Genomic DNA, 19,405 nt, shown 5'->3' with positions numbered 1-19,405 from the left:
ATCCATATTTCATCTCACACAATATGTACTGGAGAAAAAGCAGCATCTTCAACAGTTCGTGCTGGTAAAACTGGATGGTTACATATAGAAGAATCCAAATAGATCCCCACTGCATAAAAATCAACTCCAAATGTATCAAAGTCATGACCATGAAATCAAATTCAATGAACCTGATAGAAGAGAAAGTAGAGAATGGGCTTGACCTCATTGGCACAGGAAAGGATTCTCTGGACAGAACACCATTATCACAGGTACCATGATCGAAAGTTAATAATTAGAACCTCATAAAACTGAAAAGCACAGAAAAGGACACCATCATTCAGAAAAAGAAACAATCTACAGAATGGAAGAAAAGATTTCTACAAATACACATCCACTAATTGACAAATATGCAAAGTAAATGAAACAACTCAAAATATTAGATATCAAGAAAACACATACTCTCAATTTAAAAAGTAAATGTGGTAATGTGGTAGAGATATAAACAGAGAGTTCTCAAAGATGAAATGTAAATGTCTGAGAAACAGTTAAAGGAATGTTCTACATCCTTAGTCATCAGGGAATACAAATGAAAATTACTTTGAGATTTCACCTTACACCCAGCAGTATGGCTAAAATCATAAAAACTGGTGACAGTTTTTGTTGGCAATGATGTGGAGCAAAGAACACACTTATCCATTTTTGTACTCATGAACTCTTCTTGTCTCTCTTCTCTTAGATGAGAAATTATGTAAGAAATACTTGCTCAGCGAAGAAAGAAAAATCTGAAAAAATCAAAGAAAATATAACTCTCTTATTTATTTACTTAGATACATGTTTGTTTAATTCTGAATATAACACATTTTATTCATGGTGAAACATGAAACTTACTCTAGTAGTAATTTACTTCAGTTGACAAATTCTAGAATCTAGAGATTTATCTGTTATGTTACCTTATCTCTTTCTTTTAAGACATTGTCATAATATTTTGATAACACTTTTGAATAGGAATGATGCTTGTAAACTTAAAGTATATTGAAAAGAAAGGAAAATATACTGTTATCCTGTTAAAATGATGCTTTGAGTTCTTGCCAGACTGTGGGAAAAATATCACATTACCAAATGCTTCAAGTCATACCAATTAAAATATTTTATTTGCTTCATTTGAAGATAGCCAATAATACTTCCTTGCCTAAAATTTGAAATCCGTATGTAACAAGTTGGCATATTTAACAATCTAAGGTTAGAAATATGGTAGAAAGATAAGGGTCTCCCGATTTATGGATGTTACAGCACATGGGGATATATTATTGTTACAGTGTTATTTTTTTTCCTGGCCTCAAATGATCATCCCATTATAGTTGGTTGGTTTTTTACTCTTTATTTTTTTGGGAGCCTACCATTCAGCTCCAAAATAAATCACATAGAGTCTTCTTCTTATTTATAAATGATTAGCCTTAGCATGGTTTGTTTCTAGCCAGCCTTTTTTTTATTAGTTCAAATTAGGAAAAAGCTTGCTTCACATGTCAATCCCTTCTCCCTCTCCCTCTCCCTCCCCTCCCCAGAACCCCTACCAGCCCCCCACTCCCTCCTTCCTCCTCTCCCCATGCAGGGTAGGGCCCTCCACAGGGGCTTCTCAAAATCCACATCATCCTGGGCCAGGCCTAGGCCCTCCCCCATGTGTCCAGGCCAAGAGAGCATACCTTCGTGTGAGATGGGCTCTCTAAGTCCCTTCTTACACCAAGGAAAAATACTGATCCACTATCATGGGCCCTATAGAGTGTCGAGGCCTCCTTGTTAACATCCACGTTCAGGGATCTCTATCAGTCCTGTGCTGGCCTCCAAGACAGCAATTTGGGGTCCGTGTGCTCCCCTTGTTCAGGCCAGCTGCTTCTGTGGGATTCACCAGGCTGGTTCTGACCATTTTGATATTCACTTCTCCCTCTCTGCAACTGGGTTCCAGAGTTCAGTTCAGTGTATAGCTGTGAGTGTCTCTAGCCAGCTTTTCTTAACTTAATTTATCCCTTATACTTTTTACCTCTGGGCTTTTACCTTTCTTTACTTTTGTATATCTTTCCTTTCCTTCTTACCCTGTGTCTGGCTGTATGGCTGGGTGGTTGTCATCTTTTCTTGCTCCCCCATTTTCTCTTCTCACATTTCTTCTCCTATTCATTCTCTCTTCTGGCAGCCCTACCTATACTTTCTCCTGTCTAGCTATTGCCCATTTTCTTTGTCAAAGATAAGATATCAATTGGTCTGTGGATTTATGCAAGCATCTTCAGCTCAATTCCATTGACCAAAGTGCCTGTTTTATGCCAAGGTCATGCAGTCTTTATTACTATAAATTTGTAGTACAATTGAAGTAAAGGATGGTCATATCTCCAGCAGTTCTTTCATTATTAATGGTTGTTGTAGCTATTCTGTTTTTTTTTATTATTATTACCACATGGAGCTGAAAACTGTCCTTTTGAGATCTATGAAGAATTGTTTTGGAATTTTGATGGGGATTGCATTGAATCTATAGATTTCTTTTTTATTCAACTGATCCATTCCAGGGATCATTCCAGGGAGCTCATTCCACCTTCAGTTTCTTACTTAATTGTCCTAAAGTTTCAGTCATACAAGTCTTCCACTTGCTTGATTAGAATTGTAATATTTTATATTACCTGAGATTATTGTGAAAAGTGGTTGTTTCCATGATTTCTTTCCCGTCCATTTGTCATTTTTATATAGGAGGGCTACTTATTTTTAATGGGTCAGTCTTGTATCTAGCTACTTTGTAGAAAGTGTTTATCATCTATACTAATTTCAAGATGGAAATTTGTATACTATCATATAATTTTCAAATTAAGATACTTTGACTTCTCTCTTTCCAAGATGTATTCCCATGATTACTTTCAATTAATTGTCTTATTTCTCTACCTAAGACTTCAAGTATTATATTGAACACTATGGAAAGAAAGGACAGCCTTATCTCCTTCCCTATTTTAGTGCAATTTCTTTGAGTTTCTCTATATTCAGTTATATGTTGGCTACTGCTTTTCTGTAATCTGCTTTTATTATGTTGAAGTATGTCCATGGTATATATAACCACTCCAGGACTTTTATCATGAGGGGTGTTGATTTTTATCAAAGGCATTTCCGCATCTAATGATATGATCACATGACTTTTGTCTTTTTGTTTATTTATATGGTAGATTACATTAACCATTCTATCTATGTGAAATAATGCCTGCATCTCCGTGTAACATGAAAAATAAAACACCAGAGACTGATATTTGTGATCAAGTTTCAAGCTGAAGATCTGCTACTAGCTCTTACTCTATCTCAGACTGAAAGGCTATCCTGGCTCCACAAACCTCAGACTGCTGCCTCTCCTCAATGTGGCTGGAAAATGAATGCCAGCTCCAAGACCCTGTTCCTGTTTTAAATACCTCTCATGAGTCCTGGGATTAAAGGCCTGTGATCCCAAAAGGCCTGTGATCCCAAGTGCTGAGATCATCTTTATATGAGCTGTTTCTCTTTGGAACTGGATATATTTCGTGCAGCTCAGCGTGGCCTTGAAATAACAGAGATCCATCTACCTCTACTTCCCATGTGGTAGGATTAAAGGTGTGTACCATCACTGCCTGGCTTGTATAGCTTGGGGCTGACTTTACTTTCTGAATCCTCAGGCAAGTTTTAAAAAATGAAATAATATATCACCACATCTCTAAAAGAAAGCCTACTTAATCATAGTAGATGATATTTTTTGTGAGGAGCCGCACTCACATGGCGCTGACATCCGCTGCCGGATCAAGTAAACAACGTTGGTGCACATGTGCAAAGTGTTTTTCCACTTGCCTAGTCTTGCCTCTCCCGTGGTGTCATATAGGGTGATGAGTCCTCCACTTATCCCAGCTGTACACGCACTGCTCGGAGCTTATGAGCCTTTATAAGGGGACGGGATTCTTGGCTCGGGGTCTCCCTAATCGGAAGCTGATCATCTGTCTCTCAAGATGCATTAAAGCTTTACTGCAGAGGGATCTGAGTGTCCTGTGTCCGTTCTTGCTGGTGAGACGATCGCACAGGACATATGGTGCCAAATCCAGGGAACTTGTTGACATCGCTGGCGCCGCGGGAGACCCCTCGGAGGACGGGGCGGATTCAGAACTTCAGGGAGGTAAGTTCAGAGAGGTATGCTTAGTCCTGATACCCCTTTTTTTTTACTTTGGCCTTAATTTGTCACCACCATGGGATGGGTCAGTAGAAGCCTTAACTCTAGTCTTGATTATTCTTCTTTTGTTCATATTGGTCTTATATTGTGCTCATCGTGGCTGGTGTTTCAGTTCGCAACTGTCTGACCTACCAAGCGGACCCCAGGTAGCCGCCAGCATAATGGGTTCTTCACAATCGATAGTCACAGCCTTGCAAACGGTTCTAAAACAGAGAGACCTAAAAATTGCTCCCCGCACACTCCAAAATTTTGTGAAGGAGGTGGATAGAATGGCGCCATGGTATGCCTGTTCCTGGTCCCTTACCGTGGCCTCCTGGAACAAATTAGGTAGAGATCTAGATAAAAAGCACATGGAAGGGGATCTTCGTCTAGGTACTAAGGCCATATGGAAATTAATTAAAAACTGTCTAGAGGATGAGGCTTGCCGTCCCGCGGTAGTAGAGAGTCAAGAAACTCTTAAAGAGGTACAGGATAGTATGTCAAAAACCGAACGAGATGAGAGATTGGGAGCTCAAAAAAGGAAGGACATGTCTAAGAAAAAGGGCCCTCCCCAAGATACAAAAAAGGGGGGAGAGAAGAAAGGGGATGACCAGTCACACCCCGGTAAATTTAAGAGAAATAAAGACTCAAAACCTAGTCTCTACTCTACGGTGAAACTAGAGGCCTTGGAGCTGAGCAACTCAGACTCTGAGATTTTAGACACTAGCAAGGAAGCAGAGCTAGAGGAGGAGGCAGCACGATATAAAGAGGACAGATACCACCCCGGTAGATATCGGCTGCCAAAAGTGAAAGCAAATATGAGGCCAAGGCCTGTTAATCCAGCGGGTGTACTTCCATCAGCACCCCCATTATATGAGTCACAACAAAAATTTGGTACTGACTCCTTTTTACCATTAGAGGAGCGGAGGAAACTACAGATGGCTTTCCCAGTCTTTGACAGGGGAAAAGGCCGCGCATGTTCTCCAACACTGCTTGGAGGCCTGGGGTGCCTGGGGAAAGCCTCATATCCTAAAAGCAGATAATGGGCCAGCTTATACCTCTCAAAAGTTCCGGCACTTCTACAGACAGATGGAGGTTACCCATCTGACTGGCCTACCTTATAACCCTCAAGGACAAGGCATTGTGGAACGTGCCCATCACATGCTTAAGTCTTATTTAATCAAACAAAAGGAGGGAATGGGAGCATCCTTACCCTCGGTGCCAAGAGTTGCAATATCCATGGCACTTTTTACCCTTAATTTTCTAAACATTGATGCTCAGGGCCATACTGCGGCCAAGCGCCACACCTCAGAACCTGAAAGGCCAAAGGAAATGGTAAAATGGAAAGATATCTTGACTGGTCTTTGGAGAGGCCCGGATCCTATTCTCATAAGATCCAGGGGAGCTATATGTGTTTTTCCACAGGACGAAGAGAATCCCCTGTGGATGCAGAAAAGACTCACCCGAAGAGCCCCTTCGGACCCTCAAAAGTTGGAACTCTACCTTCTCCCCTCAAATTAGTCGGGAGTTCAATGAGACCTTCCCAGGCTCTTCCTGGATTTCATCAGCAGTTTCTTATTTTAAGAAATGGGTGGGGGTGGGACTTTTTGGCACAATTCTCTGCAGTGGTGTGGTGTTTATGCTTTGGACTGTGTGTAGACTCAAAACCCAAACAAAAAAAGATAAGGTAGTGGTTGCACAGGCACTCACTGCCCTAGAGAATGGAATCTCCCCCGGCATTTGGCTAAGCATGTTGAAGCAATAGGTCTCCGACTGCTCAGCTCCTACACCTCCGGAGGCTTGACCTCATTGCACGGAATAGAATGAGCAAGGTTCGGCAGGCCAAAAGAGTTACAAGGCTAAGCACTGCACAGAAAGGGCCTGTGGCTTTTCTTGTGGCTCTTCTGGGAGATATGTCATCTTGCATGAAGGTTATATGTCATAATGCCCTTCCCCCAGAAAAAGACATAAGGACGGGTCTGGGCCTGCTCTGGACACAAAGTCTGGAGTCCTGCTCAAGACAAGGTCTGCATCCAGTTTTGGGGAGTTGACCTCTATCTCCACTCTGCATTTGGCTGGCCTATAGCCTCTGTGTTTCTATATAATTATATAGGGGGAGATGTGAGGAGCTGCACTCACATTCGCCATTACAAGATGGCGCTGACATCCGCTGCCGGATCAAGTAAACAACGTTGGTGCACATGTGCAAAGTGTTTTTCCACTTGCCTAGTCTTGCCTCTCCCGTGGTGTCATATAGGGTGATGAGTCCTCCACCTATCCCAGCTGTACACGCACTGCTCGGAGCTTATGAGCCTTTATAAGGGGACGGGATTCTTGGCTCAGGGTCTCCCTAATCGGAAGCTGATCATCTGTCTCTCAAGATGCATTAAAGCTTTACTGCAGAGGGATCTGAGTGTCCTGTGTCGTTCTTGCTGGCGAGACGATCACACGTGACAATTTTTAATGTGCATTTTCAATCAATTTGCAAGTATTTTATTGAGAATGATTCTATTTATGGCCATAGGAGAAATTAGTCTTCAATTATCTATTTTGGGCCTTTATGTTGTATCTTCATTCCAGTTCTCATCCTTTTGCTGTTTCTACCACATTTGCAGTTACTTTATTCACTAAAATATTGAGTCCTTGAAAAATCTATTTTTGTTGTCATCAACTTCTTCCAAATTCCAGTTGATAACAACATTTTGATAACTTCCCATGAGTCATAAATATTCCTACTAGCATCCAGTATAGTAAATCACATCCATGAGGATTTCTGTTAATTTTTCCCATGTCCATCAATGGACTCCCCATCTATCATAACTGTAGTAATACAAAGTGTATTTCATAGTATTTCTTGAAAGTTGAAAGTCCTTGATCCATGAACTCCAAAGTCGGTTTTAGAGTAGCAATTGTGGAAAATAATCAGTCTGCTTATACGTTGTAGTTTGAATAAAAAAATGTACCCAATAGGCTTAGGTACTCAAGCACTTAGTTTCCAATTGGTGGCACCATTTGGAGAAAGTATGGAACGCTTGGAAGGTGGAGCCCTGCTAGTAGCAGTACATCACTGAGATAGATGGGTTTTAACCATGTCGTTTATCCTGCTTTCTGGTTTTGTTTTCTTTATGCTCTCTGTGGGCATCTAAAAATAAGATTATTATCTTTTCTCCTCCTACTGTGATGTCATTCAATCCCTGCCATGTTGGACTTTACCCATGTAGATCTAAAATTCCAGATAAACCCTCTCTTCCTTAAGTTGTTTAGGTAAAAGTGTTTTTAATCACAACAACAGAACATTGACAAGTATATTATATATCTTCATTCGAACTGTTTGTTGCTAGTTGGGCGTTGGTGGCACATGCCTTTAATCCCTGCACTCGGGAGGCAGAGGCAGGTGGATCTCTGTGAGTTCGAGGCCAGCATGGTCTCCAGAGCGAGTGTCAGGATAGGCTCCAAAGCTACACAAAGAAATCCCTGTCTCGAAAATACCAAAAAAAAAAAAAAAAAGAATTGTTTGGTGCTTTAATAATAAACAATGATATTTTAAAAAGAATGTTTTGCCAGCAATTGGGTCTCAACAACTGACTTTAAATATTGCATAAAGTCACATTGTTAGCATATTGGCTCTTCTTATGGATTTGTTGCTTACTGTATAGAATATAATAAGGGTAAATTCACTATAATTCTTAACGGTTCTAGGATTTGAGAGATGACAATCAAGCACTGGTTTCAAGTTAGTCTAGTCTTACGCAGTGTCAGCCAATTCTTTCAAGGTTTGAAAACAGTAATTGACTTTTATTTTCTAGTTATTAAAGTTCTAGATGATAAATTCTAGGCTGCCCCTTCACCAGCAAGTCTGTTGCTTACAGTAAGTAACCTCCTTTTACTATTGTCTTCAGTAGATTTAGCTAAATTCCTGAAGCTGCTACCTCACTACTTGGTGTTTCACTTTAGTCTCTTTTGTTGAATAAATGGCTTCTTCCTGTAAACCTCTTTAACCAAGGGCTGCATGCTTCAAACTTTTCTTCTGCAGGCTTCTGACTTTCCCCAGAACTCACTAGAGTCAGTATCTTGCTCTGGAATAGTCTCTGATTAATGGAAGCAGTGCAGCAAGTTTTATAGTCTATTCAGAGGACTAAATGTTTCCCTCCTTCATCAATAATTCTGTTTTATGCTCTAAGATGTGGGTCTTATTGCCTTCCTGAACCTTTCTTTTCATAACACGATTTACTGAACAAGTTCACAAAAGAACCCTTCCTAGCTTTCATCCTGTATCTACTTTCATCATTCCTTATTCACTAACTTTAATCATTTCTTGGCTTTGATTTATTGTGAGAAATTTGTATTTCACTTGAACACCCAGAAGCAACTGTAGTATTACTAACTGACCTAATTTTAATATTGTTGTACATCAGCCAGTAGAGCATACTCTAAAAAGAACTAGAGAGGCATAAACCAATCAACACACACACACACACACACACACACACACACACACACACACACACACACGTAACATTATTTTAACTGTGTAAATGTGTATTACTTTATTTCTTCAGTCTTTTTTAATGATGCAGAGATGTGTTTCATTTGTTTGATTATGTAAAATTAAACTGGGGTCAGGAGGCTGTGTCTGCATCTTACTGACAGGAAGTTGTAGGGAGGAACTAAATGTAGCCAGGGTTTTTAGTGGGGACAAGAATAGAAGGGTTTTTAGACACGAGAAAGAATAGAAGTTTAGCTACTACTATTCAACCTCTCTGAGCTAGCAGGATTTCACCTCAACCTTTGAATCCTGAGTTCCATAGAAGGGGAGAGATTTAGATAAAGTTTCCTTTAGCAGTCATGTTAGAGCCGGTGCCTGAGCGAACAGAATTCCCACCTGGCTGTGGCCCATGTGGCTGAACTGCTTCTGATAGCTTCAGAGTTGTAATTGCTGATTGGTACAGAAGTTGGTTAAGGTGTAACCACTGAAAGCAAAACAAAGAACACGCACACGAGTGCGCACGCGCGCACACCCCCCCCCAACACACACACCTTATAACCTTATATAAGTATGGATTTTGGTCCCCATCAACAGAAGATTGCCAATCATAGATCTTTAGGAATGATGCAATAACAATAATGATTAAAAATTGTGAGAATTGGCAAATATGACAAGGACATGAAATGATCATTGTTTAGGGGAAGATTGCACTAATAAATTTGTTCAACTCAGGGTTATAACGACCTTCGATTTCAAGACACAATAGGTGAAAAACATGAGTGTATGAAAATGAGATGTCAGTATATATTTAAGCCAAAGAATAAAAATGTAGTGGGAAAGTGAATATTAAAAACTAAAGCAAATATGTTTATTTATGCTTTTTTAATGAGGGTGCATAATTGTATGCCACAATTCATTTAATGGAAATGCTAGATAAAATTTATACTTAGATGTGCCAACAATCTTCAAAACACTTTTATATGATAAAAATACCTTTACACTATAAATCAGTAATTTTAAATATAAAGAACATGCTTGCCTGGTGAATATTTTGAAGTTGAGCATCCAATTTATTGACACAACAACAGCACAGTCCTATGATGGACATGTTTTTATTGACCTTGTGATGTGACTGTCACTAAGCCCCCAAATGTGAATCTCTTTTTCTTTCCTCTCTTTTTTTCTATTCAGACAGAAACTAATTTGTCAGCATGCCAGCTTTAACTAGCTGAGATGAAGCTAAGCTAATTTAATAGGAACTGTTCAATAGCTTCGACCGACCTGACACTGTCATTTAAAGTGCCTCTCTGCCCCACTGTCTTCCATTATTCCCAATTCTTTCTTCGGAATGGTTGAACACCAAGTCAAATAATATGCTTAGCAGTCAATAGGCCTGACTTTTCTCTCAAGGACATTCTTGTGGTGCCAGAAACTGTCAAGTGGAAAAACATGTACTGTGAAGGTGAGAGGACACTAATTAAATATACATAGCTTTAGCCAAAGAAGCATGAGGCACAGCTTGCTGAATGAAAAGCTCTTCTGCCTCTTCAACGAGGTCACAGCTATTGACTAGCATAAGTTCTTAAATTGCAGCTTCTCTTAAGTAGGATGTAACATTCCTGTATTTGCACAAGGTCTAAGCCATCCCCAGGAATGTTGCATAAGAACAAGTATAATCATTCTGGTTCAATTAGGCATGCTTCATCCTTAGGTCATTGAACCTCTCTATACCCTTAGGTACATGTACTGCTTTTTACATCTTAAGGGTTACTCTGATCTGTGCAGGGCATGCTGTATAAGAAAGATATAAACTTTGCTTTGGTAAAATCGGGAGGGGGAATTTTGCAATGATGCTTTGATTTCAAGCAAAGCTCCTTTTGAAACCCTTAATAACCCTTAACAAGGTTCACCAACATTATGTGATTGCTTCACTTTCCTTATGTTTAGCATGCCAATGGTAATAATTTCCCTAACATCTTGGGATAAATTCAATAAGAGCAAGGGTTAATATATTTAAAATGTGTATGTGCTTCAAAGCTGTCATTAAATGTTTCATTTTAAGAATCAGAACTTAGAGAGAGAACATTCCAGATGCTCATTCCTTTTATTATTTAAATCGCATTGTTACTGATTGCCTAAACACTTCAATTTTGATGTAAATAGCATGTAACATTGGTTTGATCTTTTTAAATACATCACAAGGCCAGTGTGTTTGGTTTTGTTTTCAAACTAAGCTGATGACCTGTATAATTCAGAACACACACACACACACACACACACACACACACACACACACACACAGAGAGAGAGAGAGAGAGAGAGAGAGAGAGAGAGAGAGAGAGAGAGAGAAGAGAGAGAGAGAGAGATGGATATGATGGTAGTCATCTGTGTTCCTAGCACTCTTACTGAAAGAAAGTAGAGACCAGAGAATCTCCCGAAAGATTCTCAGCCCGGCTAGTCTAAAGAACATAGCACAGAGGAAAGCTGAATGCAAGAATGCTGATATTCCTGGGGGAAAGTACATCAATTGGTTTTCCAGTGCCAAATGATCAGTCATGAAAACACACATACAAGAATCACTGTGGATGAAGGAGGTAAATGTGTATAATTAATAAAAATGGCCATGAAATGGAAGGAGAGACAGAGAGAGGGAAGGTTTATATAGGGAAGGGCTGTCAGAAGGAAGGGGAAAGGAGAAATGTAGTTATAGTATAACCTCAAAAGTAAAATAAGAAAAAAGGTGGAACAAGGGAGATCCTGCCTCAAGGTGACAAAGAGCTAAATACTGAAAGTTGTCCTCTTTCCTCCACACATGCCAGTGTGTTTGGTGCACTTGCATACACACACACACACACACACACACACACACACACACACACACACTACTAAATAATAGCAATATTACTGATGATGATGGTAAGTAAATTATTAATGCAAGCAAGACAGCTCAGTAGGTAAAGGCATTGTTGGCAAGTTTTATGCTTGCCAGAAACCACATGTTAGAAAGAAAGAATGGACTTCTGCGTACCATGCAACACAAGCACCTCACACACAAATGCATATTTGAAATTGAATAAATAAGTGTTCTGAAGATAAAAAACTAGTATGGAAATTGTTTCCTATGTTAAGAAGCTTGACTTGTTGCTTAAACACCCTGAAATCATTGTATTGTATAATATAAATGTATTACAATTATATGTCAATTCCAAATACAATAAATGAATAATTTGAATAAAATTATTTTTATATATTACAGGATTTGCATTAAAGGACATTTTACTTGCGGAGCTAGTATGTCATTTTGTTTCTTTTTTTGGGTCCTTTTGTTTCTGTTACATACAGTTCTCTAAATTGTACAATGTGATTTCTACTCTGTGATTAAGAGAATTTACAGCTTATTTTTCTGACATTCTAACATTTGTATGACAGTTAAATTAAAACTGAACCCCCAATACAGACTTTGTAGTACACACTTTCAGTCCTGAGATTTGAGAGATAGAGACAGGCAGATCTCTGTGATTTTGGGGCCATATGATGCTTATCGGAAGATCCAGGCCAGTGTTTATACTGACATGGTTAAAAATTGTCAGTGGAAAATTAAATTGTAGAATGTGTTACACAAGATATTACCATTTTAAAAATATAAGAGTACCACATATGTGATATGTGCAGATAATTTTGTGTGTGCTTATCTGTATGGGTGTGGGTATATTTATATATGCATAAAATGCAATATATGTTTTATAAATATATATGTAAATAAATACATATGTGTGAAAATACATGAGTGTTTGCACATGTGTGTATATAGTTACATAGGCAGCACTTTGGAAAGAAACATACCAACCTTAGAAGAAAACATTCAATTAGGAATGAAAGTTAGGTGAACTGTTAAGAAAAACTCACTTTTCACTCTATAGGTATTTGAATAGCTTCAATAATTCAGAGTGAGAATATAACACTTGGCTAAGAAAATTTTTAATTAAGATAATACAAGGTACATGGAATTTGGAATTGAATCAATGCACAACAAATGACTGGGGAATTTAATAGTGTGAAATAGCTGTCAGTGACAGCCTTTTAGATATGATTTAAAACTGAACCCAAATGATCAATCACGGCTTCTTCTACAAGCAATACAAAGCAATAGGTTACATATCTTTAGATAGTTTCTATTTTCCTGTCATGATTCTGTAATTTGACAGCCAACTCTTTTTCAGCCAACACCATCATTAGTAACCAGTCCAAAGCACTAGTCCATGAAGCTAATTAATTTAAGCTAACAGAATAGAACTCAACATACTAGATCCTTCTATATTTGGAACTATGGAACAGTCCTTTTTGTATAAAAACAACCCATCACAATAAAAAGTATTGCAATTTTCTTATTCCCCTCCTGCCCACAATTCCAAGTTCAGCTTAATAACACAGAGATGAGGTCATTTGATGCTAATTTTCATTACTTTAAGTGTTTATGTGAGCCATAATTAATAATAAACCTTATTTCAGCAGTTTTGCAAAACAAACTAGTCATATTTTTTGTTCCTATTTTCTGCCAAAATCTATGTAAGCTGCTGCTAGAGATACAAAGATGGTTCCTAAATATTCCTCTGAATGAAGTGTGAAAAGTTTTTAAAATATCTTTTCATTGTCTGTGAAATATGAGCCTTATCTAAAGTTTATTAATTTTTAAAAATACAATTACACTATAATCCACCATCTAAACATACTTCCTTAACATTTTTTCTACATTTTAGTTTGAATTAGAAACAAGATTGTTTTACATGTCAATACCAGTTCCCACTCCCTCCCCTTCTCCGTTGCCACCCCCAACTATAAACACCCTACCTATCCCATACCCTTTCGGGGTGAGGCCTACCCAGGGAGAGTGAGTCCTACCATAGGGGATCTTCGGAGTCTGTCATATCCTTTGAGATAGGGCTTAGGCTCACCACTGTGTGTCTAGGCTCAGGGAGTACCCCTCTGTGTGTAATGGGCTTCCAAATCCATTCCTGTGCTAGGGATAAGTACTACAAGAGGCCCCATAGATTTCTGAGGTCTCCTTACTGACACCCTCATTCATGGGGTCTGGATCAGTCCCATGTTGGTTTCCCAGCTATCAGTCTGGGAAACAAGAGTTTCCCCTTGTTCAGTTCAGCAGTTTCTGTGGATTTCACCACCCTGGTCTTGGCCTCTTTGCTCATCACTCCTTCTCTGAAACTGGATTCCAGTTCAGTTCAGTGTTTAGCTGTGGTTGTCTGCTTCTACTTCCACCAGCTGCTGCATGAAGGCTATAGGATGGCATATAAGTTAGTCATCAATCTCATTATCAGGGGAGGGCATTTAAGGGAGCCTCTCCTCTATTGCTTAGATTGTTAGTGGGTGTCATCATTGTAAATCTCTGGACATTTCCCTAGTGCCTGATTTCTCTTTAAACCTACAAAGTTTACCTCTATTGTGGTATCTCTTATCTTGCTCTCCTTTATTCTTCTCCCAAATCAACCTTTCTGCTCCCTCATGTCCCCTTCTCATTCTCCTAGCTCGCTCCTCCCTTCCACCATGCTCCCAATTTGCTCAGGAGATCTTGTCCCTTTCCCCTTCTCCAGGAGACCATGTATGTCTCTCTTAGAGTCCTCCTTGTTTCCTAGCTTCTCTGGTGGTGTGGATTCTAGGCTGATAATCGTTTGCTCTATGTCTAAAATCCACATATGAGTCATTAATACTTCCATAAGATTTTTGTGTATTTTTTTTTCATTTTTGTATAACTAGGATTATATAAACAATGAAATTATACATAGTGATTTTCATTATTCTTGTTTAGAAATCCGCTATAGGTAATTCTATATCACAAATTTTTAACCATACAGATATTGAACAACTACATGGCTGTCCTGTAGAATTATGTGAAGCAACTAGTTCTAGCAGAGACATTCTAGGGATGGTAACATTTCTGACGAACATGAATGGTACGTGTTGTTGGGTTGACATATGTAGTGGCACTCAAAGTTAAGGTTAAAACCCCTGAAGTACATTTCACACCTTCAAATAAACAAAGAAAACAAAAATGTCTGGGAACTAGAAATTAGTTCAGAATGACTTGTGTGCAAGGTTCAGGCATTATAAAAAGAAATAATGGCACATTGATGGACAATAGCCAGATTATAATGAGCATAGTTAAACTGTACTAGACTTAATACTGCAGAAAATTTCATTTATACCTTGAAGGGATTTAAATTCTTGGCTAAGAGTTTGAAGTTCATCATTATGGTAATTGGGGGTGGAAATAGAGTAACTAATCAGTGATTTTAAACTAACCAGTTTTAGAACTGGAGAGGTAGTAGCTTAGTTAAAAGAGCATCTGTTGCTCTTTAACAGTACCTAGGTTCCATTCCCATCACCCACATGATGGCTTACAACTATCTGTAACTCAAGTTCCACGAGATCTTGTAGTCTCTCCTGACCTCTACAGGGTTCATATACAGGTATGTAAGTAAAACACTCATACACATAATTTTTAGGAAAAAAATGTAAAAGGCATAATCTAGAATATTTGTTCAAATATTTTTAAAATTTGTAATAAATAGCAAAATGAGTAATAGGTTGTGGGGGCTGTTACTTGCCATACTTTTGTAAAATGTTAGGTGGATTACTTAAGAGTAGAGAAGGATATACAAAAAACAAAGTAAGAGAAAATCCTGTCTGAAGAACCTTGAGCAACATAGTTTTTTTTTTTTTTTTTGAGCTGTCAGACACCAAAGACAACACAGAGAATAGTGCAAGGAATTGAAAATGAGCAGGTTTAAAAAGCAACTTTCAGAAGCTAAACTTTAGAGTGGGCTCTGGAACAGTCTCACAATATTTCTCGAAGAAAACCAATAAAGACTTATTTTAAGAAGTGGGGTAATATTGATCAATGTAACTTGGTTGTGTATTAGGATTTCAAGGCAAGGACAATGTATTTTCCTTTGTGAAAATTAGAAATGAATGTATACATTACAATGAAAACTTATTGAGAAACACATTTTTAAAAATGAGACATAAAAATAATAATCATTATCTCTAGCTGATTGAAGGATCGACATTACTTTCCCTTTACCATTTCTGAATTTTCTAATTTTTTTCTCAGTAGGTAAATGTTTTCATAACATCCATGAATATATATTCTTTTTAATCAGTAGACTAGATTTGAGGGTTATTAGTGTTTACTGGGTAAGTCAGGCATATAGATGACAGTGCTTAAGAGTAAATTAGATGAAAAAGTTAACCCAAACCATGTTCAAGAATAATAGTATTGTGGAAGTCAAATAAAAGAAAAGCATACCATAAGCACTTCTGTTGAACTGCAGACATCAGAGTAGAAATGGGAGTCGTCCATTTCACACAAAGGAAGAGAAGTGTTTCAAGAAAGCAATGATTAAAGGTGTCAATTTCTGTAGCTTAGCAGCCAACTAAATTTTTTTACAGATTTTATTTAAATTAGAAACAATCTTATTTTACATATCAATCCCAGTTCCCGCTCCCTCCCATCCTTCCATGCTCCCCATCAATCCTCCCATCACATCCCCCTCCATTCCACATGGAGGGTGAGGCCTTCCATGAGGGATCATCAAAATCTGACAAGTCATTAGGGGCAGGGCCTTGGCCCTCCCTTGTGTAACTAGGATAAGAGAGTATCTCACCATGGGAATCAGGCTCCTGAAGTCTGTTCCTAACTAGGGATAGATACATCCTGGTTCCACTGCCAGAGGCCCCATAGACTGCCCAGTGCTCCTAACTGACAGCCATGTTCAGGGGGCCTGGTTTTGTCCTATGCTGTTTCCCCCCATCAGACTGGGGTCCAAGAATTCCCACTTGCTCAGGTAAGCTGTTTCTGTGTGATTCCTCAGCATGGTCTTGACCCCTTTGTTCATTGTTCCTCCCTCTCTGAAACTGAATTTTAGGGGTTTAGCTCAGTGCTTGGCTGTGGGCATCTGATTCTGCTTCCATCAGCTACTGGATGAAGGCTCTAGGATGGCATTTAAGGTAGTCATCATTTTCATTATAGGGGACAGTCATTTAAGTTAGCTTCTTCACTATTGCTTAGGTTCCTAGTTGGGATCATTTCTTGTGAATCTCTGTTCAATTCCCTAGTGCTAGATTTCTCTTTAACCCAGTAGTGACTCCCTCTATTTATGTGTCTCTTTTCTTGCTCTCCTCTATTCCAGTAACCCAGTCACAGAAAGAAAAACATGGTATGTGCTCACTCATATATGGATATTAGACATAGAGAAAAGGATTACCAGCCTGCACTCTACACTGCCAGAGAAGCTAGGAAACAAGGAGGGCCCTAAGAGAGACATACACACTAGTCCCCCAGTGAAGCAGAAAAGGACAAGATCCCCTGAACAAATGGGGAGCATGGGAGGAGGAGGAGGGAGGTAGGAGAAAGAGGAGGGGAGACGAGGAGGGGGGAGAAGAACATGAGGAACCAACTAAAATTTTTATGGGAAATTTTTTATGGCATTTGATATTTCCAAGGTCACTGGTGAAATTTCCAGAAACTACTTTAGTGGACTGATTATGGAAGGGCATTAACTGTCAAACACTGAATGGGCAGTAACATGATGATAGAACACAATTCTTCCTGGGGAACCCCAGAAAAGCTTTTAGTAGAGAGCAATTGTTCCTTAACTCATGTTCTGTGAGCTTTCATGAAAAACTGAAGATTTACATGTCCTGTTTTCCTTCAGTTTTGTAACTGATTTTTAAAATTAGAGCTATAATATTATTCAGGATGAATATTATAATAAGGATTAAGTAAAACATGAAAGTACTGTACACAGAGCCTGATACGAGAAATTCTTCCAATGCTAGTCTGTAGCAATAACTGAATAAAAACAGCAACAGAACTCATGTTGGAGAAATTACAGAGATTTTTATTTTCTGAAATGTCTAATTTTCTAAAATATGTTATATTATTTTTATAATGTGGTATTTCAATGCCATAGGAATATTCAACATAAAAATATCTTCCCCAATGTGAAACCTCAGCTTGTTAATATGAATCAATACTTTTGAAAATAAAGAACTGTTTAATTCATCAAATATTAACTCTTAACTTATATTGTCAAAATACAGACCTATTACAACAAATTTCTGTATTGAAATACATATTCAAAATAAACCCAGTATATACCATGTCTGATACATAGAAGATAATGAATAAATGAACAAGTTAATAAATCTGTAAAAGAATAAATGAGGCTTTGAGAAATTGGATGAATACAATTTAGGAATTTGCATAAAAGCATTACCCAGGAGTGTGTTGGTTTATTTCCAATCCTGTCATGTAATAAATCAATTTCGCTAAATCTCTATTACCTTATTTGTGAAATGGAATTGATAATGAATATGAATAGGTCTTTTGAGGATGAACAAAGCAATTTAGAAACAGGCCTTATTCCAAGCCTTTGGTAGACTAGAAGATCTGTATATAGCCAGAGTTGAGCACAAAGAAATTTGTGCATCCAAATTAAGCCTTCTATAACATCTTGATGTAATGTGGGATGTTAATCCTCAATGGCTTGTGGTAGCTAAGAGGTGTGGTCAAATGATAGAAAGCTGTACTAGATTGTTAAAGGCCTCAAATTTGATCCCCAACAGGGTGATTCAGAAGTATGGATAGATCATGAAAGGGAGAAAATTTACACCATTTTTCTCTGGTAGGAAAATGGAGAAAAGAATACTCACTCCTTCTCAGGAGAAATGGAGCAATTTCTGTGACTGGTAGATTGAAGAGAAGAAAGAAAATTCTTAGCTAATAGCTGTAGACGAGTTCTTTAACCTGGGATTGTAGAAGCTCTGGACTATCCAACTGTAATAATAAGTTCAACCTGGCCTAGAAGATTTATCTTCCTGAATAGAAGAATAATAGAAAGTCTATTATTGTTACATGTAAAAGCTGCATCCTTCCTTCCAGTGTTATTGTGAGTAGTCCTTTGCAGGTCTCTGAATTGTTCCTAAACTTGATTGCAGAAGACAAATATTTTGATTCATTCTTCCACTCTCAAATCTCCAAAATGTTTCCTCTCACAAAGCTAATCACTGAGGGAGATACAGTAAAATATCAGAAAGTCCTCACCACAATCCCTCCCACTTTCAACTTTCAAAGGTTGAGGAGTTACACACACCAAAGATGTTTTCCTTTTAGCTTCTCAACTTCTAGGTAATCTTTTTTACTCATTTATTTTCATGTAAAAAAAACAAACCTCAGTTTAATATTAATTTCACTTTTCTTTATCACTATCCTATTGATTCTTAGTATGTTCTCCATGACATTGCAGTAAATGTTTGCTCAGGAAGCTTTTCTTTTGAAGATTTTTATTCAATGTTACTAAGTTTACTCATAATTCCAGTTATCCCCCACTCAGTGTTCTGAAGATAAAGATAATGGACACATATTTATTTTCACTATAAAATCAGACCTATGTTCAATAAATTAAAAAAAAATATCAGGGACTGAAAATGTAACACAGTTGGTAAAATAATTTTTGAGCACGACTAAATCTCTTAATTCAATAGCCAGCATTGCATAAAATAAATGTGTTAACATATGCTTTAGGTACCAGCACTCAAGATGTGAAAAGAAGAGAACAGAAAGTTTAAGGGCAACCTTGGCTACATAGCCCAAGTTTGAGGCTAGTCTGGATGCATGAGATCCTGTCTCAGTATACAAAATGAATCTATCAGACATTTTTCTAATTTCT

General features: G+C 38.1%; 1 protein-coding gene across 1 annotated transcript; it reads left to right on the top strand.

Moving 5' to 3' along the window:
* The first annotated feature begins 3,390 nt into the window (after positions 1-3,390).
* On the top strand, positions 3,391-5,593 carry LOC107980247 (igE-binding protein-like). The gene is made up of 2 exons (XM_027433077.2): positions 3,391-3,591; positions 3,978-5,593. The coding sequence occupies exon 2, from the start codon at positions 4,357-4,359 to the stop codon at positions 5,215-5,217; it is 861 nt and encodes a 286-aa protein (XP_027288878.1). The 5' UTR covers positions 3,391-3,591; positions 3,978-4,356; the 3' UTR covers positions 5,218-5,593.
* Positions 5,594-19,405: the final 13,812 nt, after the last annotated feature.

This window comes from Cricetulus griseus, chromosome X (genome assembly GCF_003668045.3).
Source record: "Cricetulus griseus strain 17A/GY chromosome X, alternate assembly CriGri-PICRH-1.0, whole genome shotgun sequence".
Lineage (NCBI taxonomy): Eukaryota > Metazoa > Chordata > Mammalia > Rodentia > Cricetidae > Cricetulus > Cricetulus griseus.
Note: the sequence above shows the minus strand (reverse complement) of the source record. Positions and strands in the feature narration are given on the sequence as shown.